The sequence below is a fragment of the Mus caroli genome, unplaced genomic scaffold (assembly GCF_978045245.1).
Source record: "Mus caroli unplaced genomic scaffold, Mus_caroli_1 scaffold_4, whole genome shotgun sequence".
In the NCBI taxonomy this organism is placed as follows: Eukaryota; Metazoa; Chordata; class Mammalia; order Rodentia; family Muridae; genus Mus; species Mus caroli.
The window spans coordinates 122,104,122-122,121,543 of record NW_028227259.1 but is presented as its reverse complement, the minus strand read 5'-3'; the positions used below and the strand labels follow the sequence as shown (position 1 = coordinate 122,121,543).

Genomic DNA, 17,422 nt, shown 5'->3' with positions numbered 1-17,422 from the left:
AACAAACAAACAACCTCCCCCCCAAACCCAAACCAAAACAACATCCAAAAGGCTCCATTCTACCAGAGGGTAGCCATGAGCTTGCAGGGTACCCTCTGCAAGGCCTGGCCATCATAAATGGAGTTTTAGGCACTGGGGGGAGGGGGAGGGGCAAGGAGGGCAGTGACCTTATTCTGAGGAGTCACTTGAAGATCTCAGAGGGGTCAGGGGGTGGATGTGTGGCAGCAGGGGGTGGCATGAGGGAGACAGTGGGAATAGGTGGCCGCTCTGTGGGCTGGTATTTGAACATAAGGAGGACTGAGCACACAAACAGCTCTGTTCAGGGCAATGAAGAGGGAGGGACAGCAAGAGTCTAGTGTAGAAAAGGGGGCAGCATAGAAAGGGGAAATGTTGCTTTTCTTTGTCCCTTCATGTTTTACGTCGGCAGTGCCCTTCTATGTTGTCCAAGCTCCCTTCAAACTCACCATGTAGCCCAGGCTGGCTCTGAATGAATGATATACACCAGGGTGATCAGGAACACACACAGGAGCACAGTCCTCTTGCCTCAGCATTCTGAGGTACTAAAATGAAAGGTATGTGCCACCGTGCCTGACCATGACTGCAGTTTGAGAGAGGTGATGGCTGGGTCCCAGGGACATCTTCATGCCTGTGTGATCCCAGGGACCTCTCCCAACCTGTGTAATCCCCCAGAGACCTCTCCCTGACCTGTGTGATTTCCCCAGGGACCTCTTCATGACCCATTCAGCAAAGATTTCAGAGAATCTCCTGTGGTTTGAAGAAACTACTGCAGGCTGCGAAGCTGAGAGCTCATCTGCTTTAACTAACATTTAAAAAAGATTTTTTGGACTGATATACACACACACATACATACACATACATACACACGTATGTATGTATGTATGTATGTATGTATGTATGTATGTATGTATGTAATAAAACCCAGGGTTCTCAGGCTGGGGAGATACACTGTAGTAAGTGTGCTTGCCATGAAAGCAGAGGGCCTGAGTTCAAATTCCCCCTTGGAAGTGAAAAGCTGGGTGAAGCAGTGTGTGTCTATAATCCTACTGCTGGAGAGGAGGGTGCCTGGGGCTCACCGATCAGCAGTTTAGTTGAATCAATGCTCCCCAGGTTCTGTGAGAGCCTATTGCAAAAAATAAGGCTGAGAATCTGTCACCTCTGGTCTCTAGACATATATGAACAAACATGAACACACAGGCACACACACACACGTATACTTACACATGCATACACAGGTACAAGCATGTACACAGAAACATACGAACACACATGTGCACAAACATGTACATACATGTACACACATGTGCACACACACTCACACATGTACACATATACACGCACACACAGGTACAAAATGTACATACATATGAACACACATGCACATACAGGCACACAGGTACACATGCACATACGGGTATAAACGTACACACATGCACAAACAAGTACACATATGCACATACATGCACACACATATAAACACATGTACACACCTCCACACACAGGTACAAATATGTCCTCTCCATTCAGACATAAAGATCTCTCTATTAGGACTCTCTCTGTCCATTGACAATTCCTTTGGTGCCCATGAGTTAGCTCTTCCCTTACTATGTATTCTCTTTCTCCTCTGAAGGTCACTCTTCTTAGTTCTCATCTCAGTCTTTCATTCTTCTCTCCTCCTCTTGACTTCTAGAATTCCCTGTCTCTATCCTGCCCGCACTCACCCTATCACATTACTTGTATACATTGTTTTTTCCTAATGACTGTTGCCTGTACCACAAGATTCATTTCCAGGCAAGATGCTCTGAGCGGGGTCGCTCTGCAAGGGTCACCCGCCAAAGGCTATTTATTTCTTTTTGGCACATTGCTTGTAATTAAAGACTGCTAGTGAGAACAATTTGTGAGATCTTATTTATGGTTTCCTAGGTCAGAGAGCCATCTCTTTGGCGTTGTCCTGGGCAGGTATGTGACTTATGCTTTTTCCACTCAGAAAATTGAACTCTATAAAGCATTATCTTAAAAAAGCATATTTAAGCTGGGCAGTGGTGGTGAACGCCTTTAATCCCAGCACTTGAGAGGCAGAGGCAGGCGGATTTCTGAGTTTGAGGCCAGCCTGGCCTACACAGTGAGTTCCAGGACAGTCAGGGCTACACAGAGAAACCCTGTTTCAGAAAACTGAAAAACAAACAAACAAACCCATATTTAGTTATTTTTATTTTATGTGTATGTGGATGGGTGTTTTGCCTACACATATATTTATGCACCATTTGCTTGCCTGGGCTCACAGATGCCAGTAAAGGGCACCAGATCCCCTAGAACTGGAGTTATATGAAGTTGTGAACCACTGTATGGGTGCTGGGCATTAAACCCAAGTCCTTTAGAAGAACAGCCAGGGTTCTAAACCACTGGGCTATTGCTCCAGGCCACAAAGTGGCATTATCTTAAAGAGATAGGCACACTTTGTTCCTTTCTCTGCTAATTCACAACTATTTTAATTCAATTCCAGCTCCTAGCATTCCTTGGAATATTCCTTTGTTAATAACGTTTTGCCAGAGTCAGGTCCCTCCTGGCAGTGCACAGGGGCAGATTTGAAGGCCATTTGCCGATTTCCTTGCTGTCTAAGAACCACGTTCCAGGGAGGACTCATCACACTCCGGCTTTTCAGCATCCAACACTCCTCAGTAAGCTTAAAACCTCTCCATCAGATGTGCCTACGCACCCAACGCTGCTTCTAACTATTCAAAGGTACTAGACGCCTAATATATTCCATTAATGCCTGAGAGCCTTTGAGAGACAGTTCAAGAGGCTCGGGGCTCTGTCCTGTTGACCTCTTTAAGCAAAGGCTTGGAAGGGCACGTGGGTCGCATGCATTTTTGCAGGTGACACGAGGAAGCTGGGAGGACCAAGGACTGTGACTGCATCCTGTACTGTGCCAGCATCTTCAGGAGGCTCATTTGCAATGGTCACAGCAGCCTGGCACGAATGATGGAGGCCATCTGTGGAGTCATTTGGAATGGCAGCCAGATAACCAGGTCAGTGTGACCTTGGAAATGTCGCTGGCATTTTTTTCAGGGTCACTTCCCATATCCAACATGTGAGATATGTTATAATATATATGTTATATACAATATAACATGTGTTATAATAAATTGTGGCCTTTGCTTACTGGGCTGGTGTGAGTGAGAAACTTCCCAGAGGCTCAGCTCCGTGCGTTGGAGACAGTATACTAGATATGAGTGTGCAAGCTTGCTGCCAGTATTTCAAGAAAAACACTTATTTTTATTTTGTCTATGAATGTGTCAAATGTACACTAGTTCACTGCTGCACATGAAGGCCAGAAGGAGGAGCCAAATCTCTTAGAACTGGAATACAGTTGCGGGCAGTCACACGGATGCTGGGAACTGAACCAGGGTTCTCTGCAAGAGCAGCCAGTGCTTGTAACCACTGAGCCATCTCTCTCCAGCTTTCCACTGTCTACTCAGTGACTTTTCCAAAGCCACACAGCCCCAGTCTGTGTATGAAAGTGCTGGGGTCAGTGCCTAGGGCTACGAAAAAGAATTTAAAAGATCTATCTGGGTGGTAACTGAAAAAAAAAATGGAAAAAAATTCCTGAGAGGGACTGAGTACAGAGACTTGAAAAATTATTATTATTATTTTTTAAGATTTACTTATTATATATAAGTACACTGTAGCTGTCTTCAGACACACCAGAAGAGGGCACCATGTGGTTTCTGGGAATTGAACTTAGGACCTCTGGAAGAGCAGTCAGTGCTCTTAACTGCTGAGCCATCTCTCCAGCCCTTGAAAAATACTTACAGCTGCAGATGAGTGGTCAGTCTGGGTGTGATCAGGCTGGGCCCATGGAGGACATGGGCTTAAAGGGTGAGTGAGTTGTCTCTGAGGACAGTGCCTGCATGACAGGTGATATTAGCATGTCCTGTTTAGACTAGTGATGGCAGTGACAGGTCCAGCATGGATGGGTGTTGGTGGGGATCATGTAAATTCTGCTGCTGCTGGTGAGGTCTGAAAGTGACGTTTCTAATGGATATCGAGAGCCCTGTGATTAAACTCCAAAGTTCAGGAGCTCATATATGAAGAAGAACAACTTAGAGGCTCTGGGACCCGAAGCTAAGTCCTTGGCCGTTCAAACCTCTCTTTAGGAAGAAGTGAATTTGTTTTGGATGTCGCTTAATAGGGCTAACTGGATTTTATGTCAAGTGCAAAGACTTAAAATAGACTTCGGTGATCCAGAACTTGATTAGTGTGCACAAGACCCCAGGCTCAAGACCCAGCATCGCATAAAACAAAAGCCACAAACCCCAAGTGCTAAGACAAACATACTTTATATCGGATAGCAAGGTGTTTGGCTACAGTAGATATTAAGATAATTGGCTATGCTGGGTAGAAAGATAATTTCGAGGGCTGGGGAGATGGCTCAGTGGGTAAAAGCACTTACCACACAAGCCTAAGGGTTCAGATCTCTACAAGCCACATGAAAGGCTGGAAAAATGGCACTGGTGGCCATCAGAGAGGACCCAGATTTAGTTCCCAGCACCTCTGTGGTGGCTCATAGTCACCTTTAACTCTAGTTTGCAGGGATCCAACAGTCTCTTCTGGCTTTGGCAAGCACAGCCCTTAGCATGTCTGTCTCTGTCTGTCTGTCTGTCTCTCTCTCTCTCTCTCTCTTTCTCTCTCTCTCTCACACACACACACACACACACACACACACACACACACACACACACACACTCTGAACAACGAAAAAGCCAAAGGCAGAGCACGTGTATCCAAAAAAGCATAGCATCCTCGTAGGGAGAGACAGGAGGATCTACAAAAGCTCCAGGAGCCAGATCTTCTGGCTTATGGCGCTGTGAAGAGACCCTGTCTCAGACAAGCTGGGGGGGGGTGAGGATGGCCACCCAAAGGCCATTCTCCAATCTCCCTAAGCATGCTGTAACGTGTGCATGTAATTAATGTATTATAGTACATTGGTTTTGAGTGCTCATTGCTACTCTATAGTGAGGGTAGCTACTTTTGCAGTCTCTAGAGCAGTGAGTGGTTCTCAACCTTCCTAATGCCGAGACCCTGTAATACAGTTCGTGTTGTCATGACCCCCCTCCCCCAACCATAAAATTATGTTTGTTGCTACTTAATAACTGAAAAGTTGCTACTGTTATGAATCGTCATGACTGTATCTGTGTTTTCCAATGGTCCACGGTGACCCCTGTGAAAGGGTCATTTGACACCCCTGCCCCGCAAAAGGAATCACACCCACCAGTTTGAGACCCATTGACCTAGACAAAAACAACCCGCAGTAAGAAATTACTTGTGCTAAGCATTTTCTAATGGAGATGCTGCCCAAAGAGAACATTTGCCTATTTCACAGGTGACCCCGTGCTCAGATCACCCTGAAGCCCATTTTCTTTGTCTACCTCTCCTTTGTCCCTGTCTCTGGTTGGGGGCACAGGGGAGGGAAGGTAGGATCTGGTGGCAGGGGGACTGCAGCAGCTTGTAGTGGGTCTCTGAGGTCTGAGTTCTCCTTCCTGGCTATGGGTGGCAGTTGGGAGCCGAGGGGATTGCTGCTGAGCGAACCCAGGCATTCCTACCTGGATTTAGGACTTTGCAGGTTTTGGCGGCTGAGAAGTCGGGCGGCTGAGACTCGCTTTTTGTGAACATTGGAAAGACCTGTGAGGAGAGAAATAATGGTTGCTATGAAAGGGGGGTTTAAACAATGGTTCACAAAATCTCCTCTGCTTTGGGTATGTGTGTGCACATCTGTGTGTATGTGTAGTGGTGTGTGCACGGGGCATGCTGTAGGTGTGTGTATATAAGTCAGGGAATAGCCAGGCCTGTCATTATTTAGGTGCTGTGTGTGAGCTGATCTTTTAAGCCAGGGTCTCTCACTGGCCTGGGGCTGGCTAGCTAGGCTAGGGTGGCAGGCTAGTGAGCCCCCAAAGATTCTCTTGCCTCTTCTTCCCCAGTGTTGGGACTACAACCATGTATCAACCATGGCTGACTCTTTCATGGGTTCTGGGGAATTGAACTCCAGTCTTGGTGTTTGCAAAGTCTATACTTTACCAACTGAGCCATTCCCCAGACCCCTCTTCAGAGCTTCCTGTGGAGTGGAAGGGGGCAGGCATTGGTGGGGCTTGGTGAGGTGGTTACAGACACTCAACCAAATGCCAAGGTGACTGGGATGGAGGTGAGGATGCAGTGGGCTCCTAGCTACACAGAGCCCTGCATGTGGGGACAGAAGTGTGGTCCCGCAAGGGCTTTTCTGAAAGGGGGACCAGAGTGACACAGCTACCGTCCCCAAGGGGAGCTCTGCAGACCCACCCTCCCCAAGGTTACAGAGGTGTTCCAAAGGATGTGTCAGGTACCTTGGGTCAGCTCTGGAGCTTCTGCCACGTAAGTGAGGCGGAATTTATTCCTCTTCCAGCTGCGGTCATTACTAATGAGGGAATTGTTCGCCTTCTCAATGTTGACATCATCCCCTACGCAGAACACATCACAGGCTGCCTGCGGCACACAGAGAGTTATCCCAGATGTTAGATCAGTTATCCTAGGTAGGTCCTCCCCAGGTGTTCCAAGTCATGGCATGGAAGCTTCCCTCCCTCCCTCCCTCTCTCCCTCTCTTTCTCTCTTCTCTTCTCATCCTCGCCTCCCTCTCCCCACCCATCGATCCAGACACCCATCCTTCCTTTCACCATCCACCCACCAACCCATTCACTCATCCACTGACCTACCCACCCTTTCATCTACCTAGCTATCAGTCCATCTATCTACCAACCCTTTCTTCCATCTATCCATCCATTTCTCCAACCATTCACCCATCCACCCATTATCCATCCATCCATCTATCCATCTATCCACCATTTATCTATCCATCTACCTAGCCATCCATCCATCATCCATCACTTATCTACCATCTATCTACCCATATCCACTCATCTATCCATCTATCCATCATCTACCCATCTATCCATCCACCTATCTGTCCATCCACTTATCTATCCATCCACCCATCTATCCATCCATCCACCCCCCATTTACTTTTCTATTCATCCATCTTCTTGTCCATTTCCACCTAATATTCCATACACCTACTTATTCATACATCCATTCATCTACCCCTACCCACTCTTCTACCCCACCTGTCAACCCCCACCCACCTATCTACCCCCACCTACCCGCCACCCTACATTTTGAGTAGTGACTTGAGGGCCTTACTTCTACTGAATTCAACACATCCATGATGACATTGATTACTAAATCCCACGTGCCCAGAGGCTTAACACTAAAAATGAAAGTAAATGCCATAGAATTTCCTTTCATCTTCTTCAAAAGGTTTAAAACAATTATATAAAGCCAGCACACACTGTCTGGATACACTCTTTTTTTTTTATTACTTTTTGGTCAAAGCTCCTTTATCAGCAAACAATAATCCTAAGAGTTACTGCTCAGAACCATTAGTAAACATTTTCTGAGACAGGTTCAGAAAGGTCTTTAACATTTGGGCTCCAGTGATGCCCCTGCCTCAGCCTCTCCAATAATGGAGACAGAGACATAAACAACCATGGGACTACTATTCAGTGAAATCTAAGAGTTTTCAAACACAGGTTTTATTATTAACTGGCTGTGTGCTGATTTACAGACAGTTGCCATGTTCACCAACAGAAAAACAGAAAAGCAAAATATTGTATTGTGGAGTATTATTTGACCACAAGAAGGGATTAGGTGGCCCATGTGGATGCACCTAAAAAACTTTACAACAAGGGAAAGAAGCCCATTGTGAAATGTCACCTGGTATTGGATTTCATCCCTAGGGAATGAAGAAGGAGGAAAGCCTACAGACACAGAAAAGAGTGACAGCTCAGGCTGGGGGGGACGGGGGCAAGGGGATGGGAGACCAGGAGCAACAGTTCTCAACCTGTGGGTCACAACCGTTCGGGGTGTGTGTGTGTGTCACATATCAGATGCTTAGGACTCAGTAGCAAGATCACAGTTATGAAGTAGCAATGAAATAATTATATGATTGGGGATCACCATAACCCGAGGAACTGTATTAAAGGGTCGCAGCGTTAGGAAGGTTGAGAAACACTGGTTTAGCCTCTGGGATGCTCCGTCAAGGCTGGCTGATGATCCGAGGAGAGACAGCTCTTTCAGAGGTGAATGAACCTGCAACCATCCCGGCTCTCCATGTCCGGGTGGAAATCCAGGGACAGGTTACAGACGTAGCTCCCCCTTGTAACCCACGGAGCCCTGGCCCTACGTTTCCCCTTTTGCCTTCTGCAAAAGCTCAATGACAGAAGCTGGCGGGACCTTTCCTTCTGGGGCTGATGATGAGGACAGAATCCAGGGTAGTGAACAGGACAGAGAGCAAAAGCCACAGGACTGCTGTTCAGTGTCCCCAGGATTCTGAGTGGAAAATATGTGTGTTAAGGTTGCTCAGATTCACTAAAGCTCTCTCCTGGCTGTGTGCATTGGGGAAAACCCCTCCCTTCCTATCTGTCTCCCTTTCCTTCATTTCACTTATGATCTCCTTTCTTCCTCCCTCTCTTCCTTCTTCTTTCCCTCTTTTTCTCCCTTCCCTCCACCTCCCTTCCTCTCCCATGCTGGCCAAGTAGCCTATCATTGAGCCATCTGACCATGGAGTTCCCCTACCCCGGCCCCCATGGACAGCTTGGCACTGTCTGTGGTACGGTGGGTCCCATACCTTGAAGACTTTCTTGGCCCAGGTCCTGAAAGCCTCTTCCTGTCCGCAGAGCTCATCCCCCTCCCTCATCTTCAGAATCCTCTCCCCGCCCAGCTCCTCCAGGAGAGTGTCCACTGCGTGCCCAAAGGCACAGAAGTGAGGGTATGCCCGAGAGCCCAGGCCGAAGACTGAGAACCTGTCCAGGAGAAAGAGAAGGTCTGTCTGTGATGGGAGGGTGTGGGAGGGGTGTGTGTGTGTGTGTTGGGGAGGGTCTGGTACCATGGGCCGATTAGCATTACTTCAAAATTCCCGTGAGTCTTGAACCCCTTTTATGGGACTGTATGTTGAGTCAGGAGCTTTAAGGAAGTGATCAAGGTTTTAGTAAGAGTCCTATAAAGCCAATTTCCTCTCCTTCGCTGCCCCTCCTCGCCAATAGGAAGGTAGTCACTGACAAGCTAGTAAAGAGAAGCCAGCGGGACCCCTCCCCTTGCTGATCTCCTGGCTTTCAGAACTATGGAATAACACTTTTCTATGAAAGGATGACTTCAGCCCCAAGGGCTCTTAAGATCCTTTCCCTTGGTCTCTAATAGCGACTGCTCCTTCTGGAGAAAGTTTTACTGGTTTCTGAGGAGGGAGAGAGAGAGAAGGGCAGTGAGCAGGAATTATGGGCTGTTGGATAGATGCCCCTCTGTTCGTTAGATCGTCGACCTAAAAAACCTCAGGAGAATGCTTCTGTTTGGGACAAATCAATTTGTTTTAAGAAGGACGGCAAAGGGCTGGTGAGATGGCTCAGCGGTTATGAGCACTGACTGCTCTTCCGAAGGTCCTGAGTTCAAACCCCAGTAACCACATGGTGACTCACCACCATCCGTCATGAGGTCTGACAACTTCTTCTGGAGTGTCTGAAGACAGCTACAGTGTACTTACATATAATAATAAATAAAAATCTTACCAAAAAAAAGAAGACGGCAAAAAGAATTCTAATAAACCTCTCTCAGCCTTTGACTACAGCATCTTCCTCAGACATGTGACTCCTAGGCTCACCAGCCACAGATCAGTTGGCTGACTCATGACAATGCTTCTGGACGAACTGAGGGGCCCACGCCACAATCACTGGGAGAATCAGTGTTTCCATGACAGTTGCTACTTTTGAGTACAAAGCTCCTATTTTAAACCTCTAAACCAACAGGTGGCTAAGTTCTCATCTGCAGGGCCAGATAGCAAAGATACCTAAGATTTCAAAGTTGAAGGTGCCTTGCAGAGCGGGTGGGGTGGATTAGACAGGAAAAAACAAGCGCCTGAATATTTTTAATGGCTGAAATTAAAATATCGCCATAATAATGAAGTACAATTATTTTTGGTGTGTGTGCATATGCGTATGGAGGACAGATGTCAACTTTAAGTGTTGTGTCTCCAAACTGCATTTGGGGGGTGGGGAGGGGCAGGACTGCTCACTACGTCTTGAGCATCCTCCTGTCTCTCTTTGTCGGTGCTGGGGTTACAGCTGCGCACAGCTGTGTTAGGGATGGGACTCAGGTTCTGAAGCTTGTGTGACAACAGCTTTACAGACGGAGACCCTCCCTCGCCATGCTCCTGGGTAAAATTCTTTAAATCCAAGCCCCCCAGTGGGAAGGAGGGAGGGTTTTACTTGGGGGGCGGGGGGTGGGATCGAGAGGGATAGAATTTTGCCTAAGGTATGAAGGTAATACTAAAATTATGTTCTGATATCAAGACCTAAGAGCTGCTCCACATTATAAGCAAGACCTGATGCAGACCACAGGCTTTAGCGGATAAAGACATGGCCGTGTCCATTGGCATGGGCTGCTGATGTTGGGGGTGGGGGCTGTGTATAGGGATGTGGGGAGGGAGAAGATGTTTTCTTGCTTTCTATTCAATTTTGATGCCAGCCTACAGCTGTTTTAAAGATACAGCATTGGGCTGGGGAGACAGCCCAGTCAGTGGGCAAAGTGTTCATAAGGACCAGCCTTCAGATTTCTAGAACCTACATGAATCTGGTAGCATGCGCCCATAATGCCAGAATTCCTGTAGCCAGAAAAAAGGCAGAAACAGGAAGCTCATGGGTCAGCCAGCTTGGAGTGTGCAGACCTGAAAAGAGACCCTGTTTCAAATGAGGTGGAAGCTGGGCATGGTGGCGCATGCCTTTAATCCCACACTCGGGAGGCCGAGACAGGTGGATTTCTGAGTTCAAGGCCAGCCTGGTCTACAAAGTGAGTTCTAGGACAGCCATGGCTATACAGAGAAATCCTGTCTTGAAAAACCGAAAAACAAAACAAAACAACAACAACAAAAAAAATCAAATGAGGTGGAAAGGGAGGTCCCACACTTGAGGCTGCTCTCTGACCTCTATGTGTGCACTGTGGTGTGTGTGCCTGCATGCAACATGTAACACATACACACACACACACACACACACTGCATACATGTACAAGACAGGAAAGAGTGTTAAAACATAGACACAGTTCTTCAGTCTAGGATCTCTACATCCTGTGCCCTCTGAGCCCAGCTCTCAGCAGTCATTAAGAAGGCTCATCTCAGGCTGGAGAGATGGCTCAGTGGTTAAGAGCATGGATTGCTCTTCTAGAGGTCCTGAGTTCAGTTCCCAGCAACCACATGGTGGCTCACAACCATCTGTAATGGGATCTGATGCCCTCTCCTGGTGTGTCTCAAGACAGTGACAGTGTACTCATATACATTAAATGAATGAATGAATGGATATTTAAGACTTAAAAAAAAAGAAAGCTCATCTATCTGGTCAAGGTGGGAGAAGTCTGTTCCTGGATGGTGGACCGACAGGGCGTCGGCCATATCTTGACCGTTATCCAGGACAAGGCTCCACATTCTTATTTTATCTCTCCAGATACTAAACTAAACACACATCGAAGACCCAGGTACTTGTCTTTGTTACACATCCTCCCCCAAACTGTCTCATGGCATGTGACTCTGCTTAGGAAAAGATGAAGTCGGGGAGTAGTTTTCAGATCTGACTTCATAGTCGAGGCTGTTGGCCGGGCTTAGAAGAAGAAAGGGCAGCAGCAGCCCCGGTTCTAGACCAACTGTAGAATCTCTTCAAGTCAGGCGTACACACCACATTGGTAGATCGAAAACAACCCCTCCAGCCCAGGTGGCTTTGTTTTGTTTGAATCTCCTAATGTAGCCCAGGCTGTCCTTGAACTTGCCATCCTCCTGCCCCAGTTTCTCAACTGCTGGGACTACAAGTGTACGCAGCCATGAGTGGATCACCCCAGGTGGTTCTAACGTGCACCCAGGATTGAGAAACACTAGATCATCTTAGGGGGTGCCGTGTGTTTGTCTCCAGAGACATTCATTCTGTATAAAATGTGTCTACTTGAAAAAGTGGCTCTGATAGTGGCATCTGGAGACTACTGCCCTTCAGGGCAGACAGTGGGCAGGCCTTAGTAATGGGCTCTGGGAGGGAGTTAGAGGGCATCGGAGGTTGCTGGGTACAAGCGTCCTCACACATGGGAGACCAGGTAGCGTGTGTTAGAGAGGGAGAGGACCCAGAGGAAGGGCGGAACACCTCAGGGGGAATTCTCCAGAACAAAGAACCACTGTGCAGATGACCCCCACCCTCTAAGAGCCTTTATCAACCCCATTCCCTGGCACCCTCACTCACCTCACATTGGCCAGCGGTCCAGTACTTTCAAAATTGTCTCTCAGGTCCGGTCCGTCACCTGATGACTTGCGGGAGTCAGAATAGGAGGAGACGCTGTTGAATCGGACCTTGTAGCTCCTGTGACAAAGGAATGGCAGCTGTGAGTTCTCTTTGAGCCCCCTCCTGAGGCCAACTCCCACTCTGGATCTTCAATTTATTGGTCCTGCTTCTGGAATCTTCTCTCTGGTGTTATTATATCACACCTCTGGACTCTTGAGAATTCATCAACTTAGCCGTAACTCATCACAATGATAGCCAACTGTGGTGGTTTGAATATATTTGGCCCCCACAGACCCTGTGTTAGAATGCTTGGCCCATAGGGAGTGGCACAATTAGGAGGTGTGGCCTTGTTGAAGTGGGTGTGGCCTTGTTAGAGTGGGTGTGGCTTCGCTGGAGGAAGTGTGTCACTGTGGCGGCAGATTTTTGAGGTCTCCTATGCTCAAGATACATCCAGTGTGGCACACAGTCTACTTCTGCTACCTGTGGATCAAGCTGTAGAACTCTCAGCTTCTTCTCCAGCACCATGCCTGCCTGTGTGCCACCAAGCTTCCTGGCATGACAATAATGGAATGAACCACTGAACCTGTAAGCCATAAGCCATTCCCAATTAAATGTTTTCTTTTTGTTTGTTTGTTTTTCGAGACAGGGTTTCTCTGTGTAGCCCTGGCTGTCCTGGATCTCACTCTGTAGACCAGGCTGGCCTTGAACTCAGAAATCTGCCTGCCTCTGCCTCCCAAGTGCTGGGATTAAAGGCGTGCACCACCACCGCACACCTTAAATGTTTTCTTTATAAGAGTTGCCTTGGTCATGGTGTCCTAACTAAGACACCACCCTTGCAAACTCCAATATGATAGCCATTTGCTCTCTGTGGTCATATTAATCTAAAATTAATTATAATAAACTAAAATAAGTTAAATATACACTAAGATTAAATAATATAAATGTAAAAACATAATATAAATGTAAAATAAAATGTAAATATATAATAAGCTAAAATGAAATAATATAAACATATTAAAATAGAAATATACAACAGATTAAAATTAAATATAAAAAAACTAGGTGTCTAAAAAGAGAGGACTTGGTAAAATGTGGGATGTACATAGTAGGTAAAACGTGGGATGCACATAGTAGGTAAATGTGGGATGCACATAGTAGATAAAATGTGGGATGCACATAGTAGGTAAATGTGGAATGCACATAATAGGTAAATGTGGGGTGCACATAGTAGGTAAAATGTGAGGTGCACATAGTAGGTAAATGTGGGATGCACATAGTAGGTAAAACGTGGGATGTACATAAGTAAATGTGGGGTGCACATAGTAGGTAAAATGTGAGGTGCACATAGTAGGTAAATGTGGGATGCACATAGTAGGTAAAACGTGGGATGTACATAAGTAAATGAGGGGTGCACATAGTAGGTAAAATGTGAGGTGCACATAGTAGGTAAATGTGGGATGTACATAGTTGGCACTCAAGAGGGGACTTTTTAGCCATAATGAAGAATGAAGTCATATCATTTGCAGGAAAATGGGTGCAAGGGGTGATAGTTATCTAAGCCAACCCTAGAAAGACAAATATTCCATTATTTCCTCTCATTTGTAGCTCCTAAATTCTATAATGATACATAAAACCATGTATTTATGAATGGCATGAAAGAAGAGTTGAGGTTGTCTAGGGGACAGAAGGGTGAGGGGAAGGTTGGGGTGTACAGGGAAATATGCTCAACCCACAGTGCATATTTGCATGAAAATTTAAAAATGGTTCCCTGCCTGTGCGCATCATATTGCAATAAAGGTGCTCAGTGGCCATATGTGGCTACTTTACAGCCAGCATAGACGGATAATATGTCAGCAATTACACAATGCTGGCCTATCCCCCTAGCACTCTCCTGCCACGGAGGGACATTCTTAGACCTTTTAGGGTCATGAGCCACATTTCCAGGAAGAGTGGAAACTGTTTTTGGCCCAGATTATATATTTATATCTTATTTTATATTTATGTTTTTACATTTATATCATTTAATCTTAGTTAATATTTAATTTAATTTTAGATCTGTGGCATGAGTGGACACTGTGGGCTAGGACACGTGCTTGCGGGTACATGTGCACGTGTGTGGAAGCATGTGCGTGTTCATGTGTGTGCATGCATGTGTGGGTGTCTTGTGCATTTGTGTGTGCTAGTGTGTGTGCATGTGCACATTAGAAGGTGCATGTCCAGTGTTGGTCAGAACATCCCTGGCTACATCTGAATGAGGCCTCTGTCTTCTGAGCCCCCACCACACCTGGCCATGCTTATTTAAAATGTGGGTTCTGAGGATGGAGCTCAGGGAGCGTCTCCCTATAGTCTCCACAGCCAAGGAGGATATCCAAGACCCAGGCCTCAGCAAAAGAGACTCTGGAAACCCCAAGACCGAAAACAAAAATCAGTTTCCATCAAGACTTTTCATCTTTAGACAAAACAAAAACAAGGGCTGGCAGTGGCTGCTTTTGGCAGAGTGTCTGAGTTCAGTTCCCAGCACCCACATGGAGGCTGGAGGCATATGTAACTACCCATAACCCCAGTGCCAAGAGATCCAACGCCCTCTTGTGGCTTCTGTGGGTACTGCACACGTGTACATACATAGACATACATAATTTAAAACAAAATCTTAAAAAACAAACAAACTAAAACAAGATTCCCAATATTCAAATAGGCAATCCTTTTTTTCCCCAAATCCACCCCAAACTAAGGTAGAATCCCAAGAAACACATTAGAATGCAAAAGGAGAGAGAGGGAAGAGAGGGAGGGAGAGAGGGAGGAAGGGAAAAGAGGTAAGAGAGGGAGGTAAGAGAGGGAGGGAGGGAAGAGAGGGAGGGAGGGAGGGAGGGAGGGAGGGAGGGAGGGAGGGAGGGAGGGAGGGAGGGAGAGAGAGAGAGAGAGAGAGAGAGAGAAAAGACAAAAAAAGAACACCCGCATTCTGGCAGCGTGTCTCTGGGCTGGATGCTTTTCAAAGTTTTTGTTCTAACAAGGTTCTAAATACACGGATGTGTATTTTCTGCCCCCAAAATAGACTCACATTGAGTCACTTCTCCAAATCTGTCATGCAGCATACCAGGGGGGTGGCTGTGTGGTTAACGGGGGAGGCAGGGTGGATGGTTGTGGGGTAAAAATATCAGCACGTGTACTGTATGAGGCTGGAGGTTTCTGCCATTGCTTTGCCTGTTGTTAATAATTCCCTCCATCCTCAGCACCAGCCTCCAGAGACTGGCATGGCAGGGATTTCTCCCCATTTGCTCAATGAGAAAGACCAAGTCCACAGAGGTCAAGGGATCTGCTTAAGATCACTGAGTTAGTAGCATAGCCTAGGTTAGAATTCACGTCTGAGATTCAAATGTAGCCAGGGATGTTCCTACTCTGGGTGTGCATCATCTAATGTACAGCATGCATGCATGCACACACACAAGCATGCATGCACACACACCAGCACACATACATGCACTCATGCATGCACACACACTAACACACACATGTATGTACATGTATATGAGACACACACACACATGCATTTATACATGCACACACACCAGCACACATGCATACACACTAGCATACACACACATGCACTCATGAATGCATACACACCAGCACACATCCATTCACTCATGCATGCATACATACACATCAGCACACACATACACTCATGCATACACATCAGTGCACACAATGCACTCATGCATGCACACATACTAGCACACACACATGCATGTTAGTGCACACACACATACACACGCACATACATTCATTCATGTATACACTCCAGCAAGCATGCATATACACCAGCACACACACATGAACTCATCCATGTGCACACACCAGCACACATCCATTCACTCATACATGCATACATACCAGCACATATACATGCATGTACATGCCTGTGCGTGCGCGCGTGCACACACACACACACACACACACACACACACACACACACAGAGATGCTCTCTACCTGTGCTGGCTGTCACGGGCAGCAACCAGACTGTGGGCTTCAAAGTCAGCATGGGAGAGGGAAGGCCCTTTACGGGGAAAGAAACGCAAGGGTTCCGGGTACCTAGAGCGGAGAACGGATGGCGCCCTATCTCTCCCTGAAGGAGGCAGGGATGGGGGAGATGCTGTGAGTGGAAAGGAGAGGGAAGGGGAGATTGAGGGCTAAGATGCTTGAGGTGGTGGGGAGCAAGGCCTGCCTAGGAGGTGCTCATGGCTCTGATCTCTGGGTACCCAGAACCTGGGTTTGGCCCTGTGCACTCAGGAGGCAACCCAGAGAGATTTTTCTCCATGAATCTTTAACTGCAATCAGCTATGGTCCTGCACACACATTTGTAAGTCACAGGGTTTGCTCTTCCGAAACAACCCTGTGTTGACTTCCTCGAGGGGTGTTCACCACCTCATAGAAGGTTCTGGAGGTTCCCAAAGATGGGCTGCCTTATAAAGTTGTGTCTGCCTTGTAAAATGCTTTGAGGGGGGAATCAGTTTTATCCTTCTGCCATATGGGTCCTGGGGATTGAACATAGCTACCAAGGTTGGTGGTGAGCACCCCCCACCACCACCACCTACTAAGCCCTCTTGTTAGCTCTTTGAAATGCCTTTGGAACGTGAGATATGCTTCCTTTAAGATTATGTGTGAAACACAGGCGTCCACCTTAGACGCTATCTTGTTTAACCCTTTGAACTTGACCTTGGTTGTGCAACCACGGTGAGCGCCAGATGGGTGGTTCTAAGGACAGAGTGACTCCCATTGACGTCTAGTGTGGGTTTCAAAGGCAGAGGAGGGACCATGGACCTAAGCTTTTCTAAGACTCTCCCCACCCCCTTTTTTTTTCTGGCTTGGTTCTCAGCAGTCAAAGAGTCCAGGTAAACAGGATAATCTCTGCTTGATCACTAAGGAATCAGAGGCACAGAGGAGAGGTGTGATTTGAGTCAGAGACCAGAACGTCAGCCACGGTGAAGCCCAGATCACCAGCTAAAAATCCATCTCCAAA

General features: G+C 46.9%; 1 protein-coding gene across 2 annotated transcripts in view; it reads right to left on the bottom strand.

Moving 5' to 3' along the window:
• Nos1 (nitric oxide synthase 1) overlaps positions 1–17,422 on the bottom strand; it is a 175,029-nt gene that overhangs the window by 24,795 nt on the left and 132,812 nt on the right. For both annotated transcript variants that reach the window (XM_085837086.1, XM_021162640.3), the window contains exons 17-20: positions 12,366–12,482; positions 8,732–8,906; positions 6,396–6,534; positions 5,622–5,700 (exon numbers count right to left, since the gene is read on the bottom strand). In XM_085837086.1, coding sequence (XP_085693212.1) covers positions 5,622–5,700; positions 6,396–6,534; positions 8,732–8,906; positions 12,366–12,482 — 510 coding nt within the window. The remainder of the gene's footprint in view (positions 1–5,621; positions 5,701–6,395; positions 6,535–8,731; positions 8,907–12,365; positions 12,483–17,422) is intronic.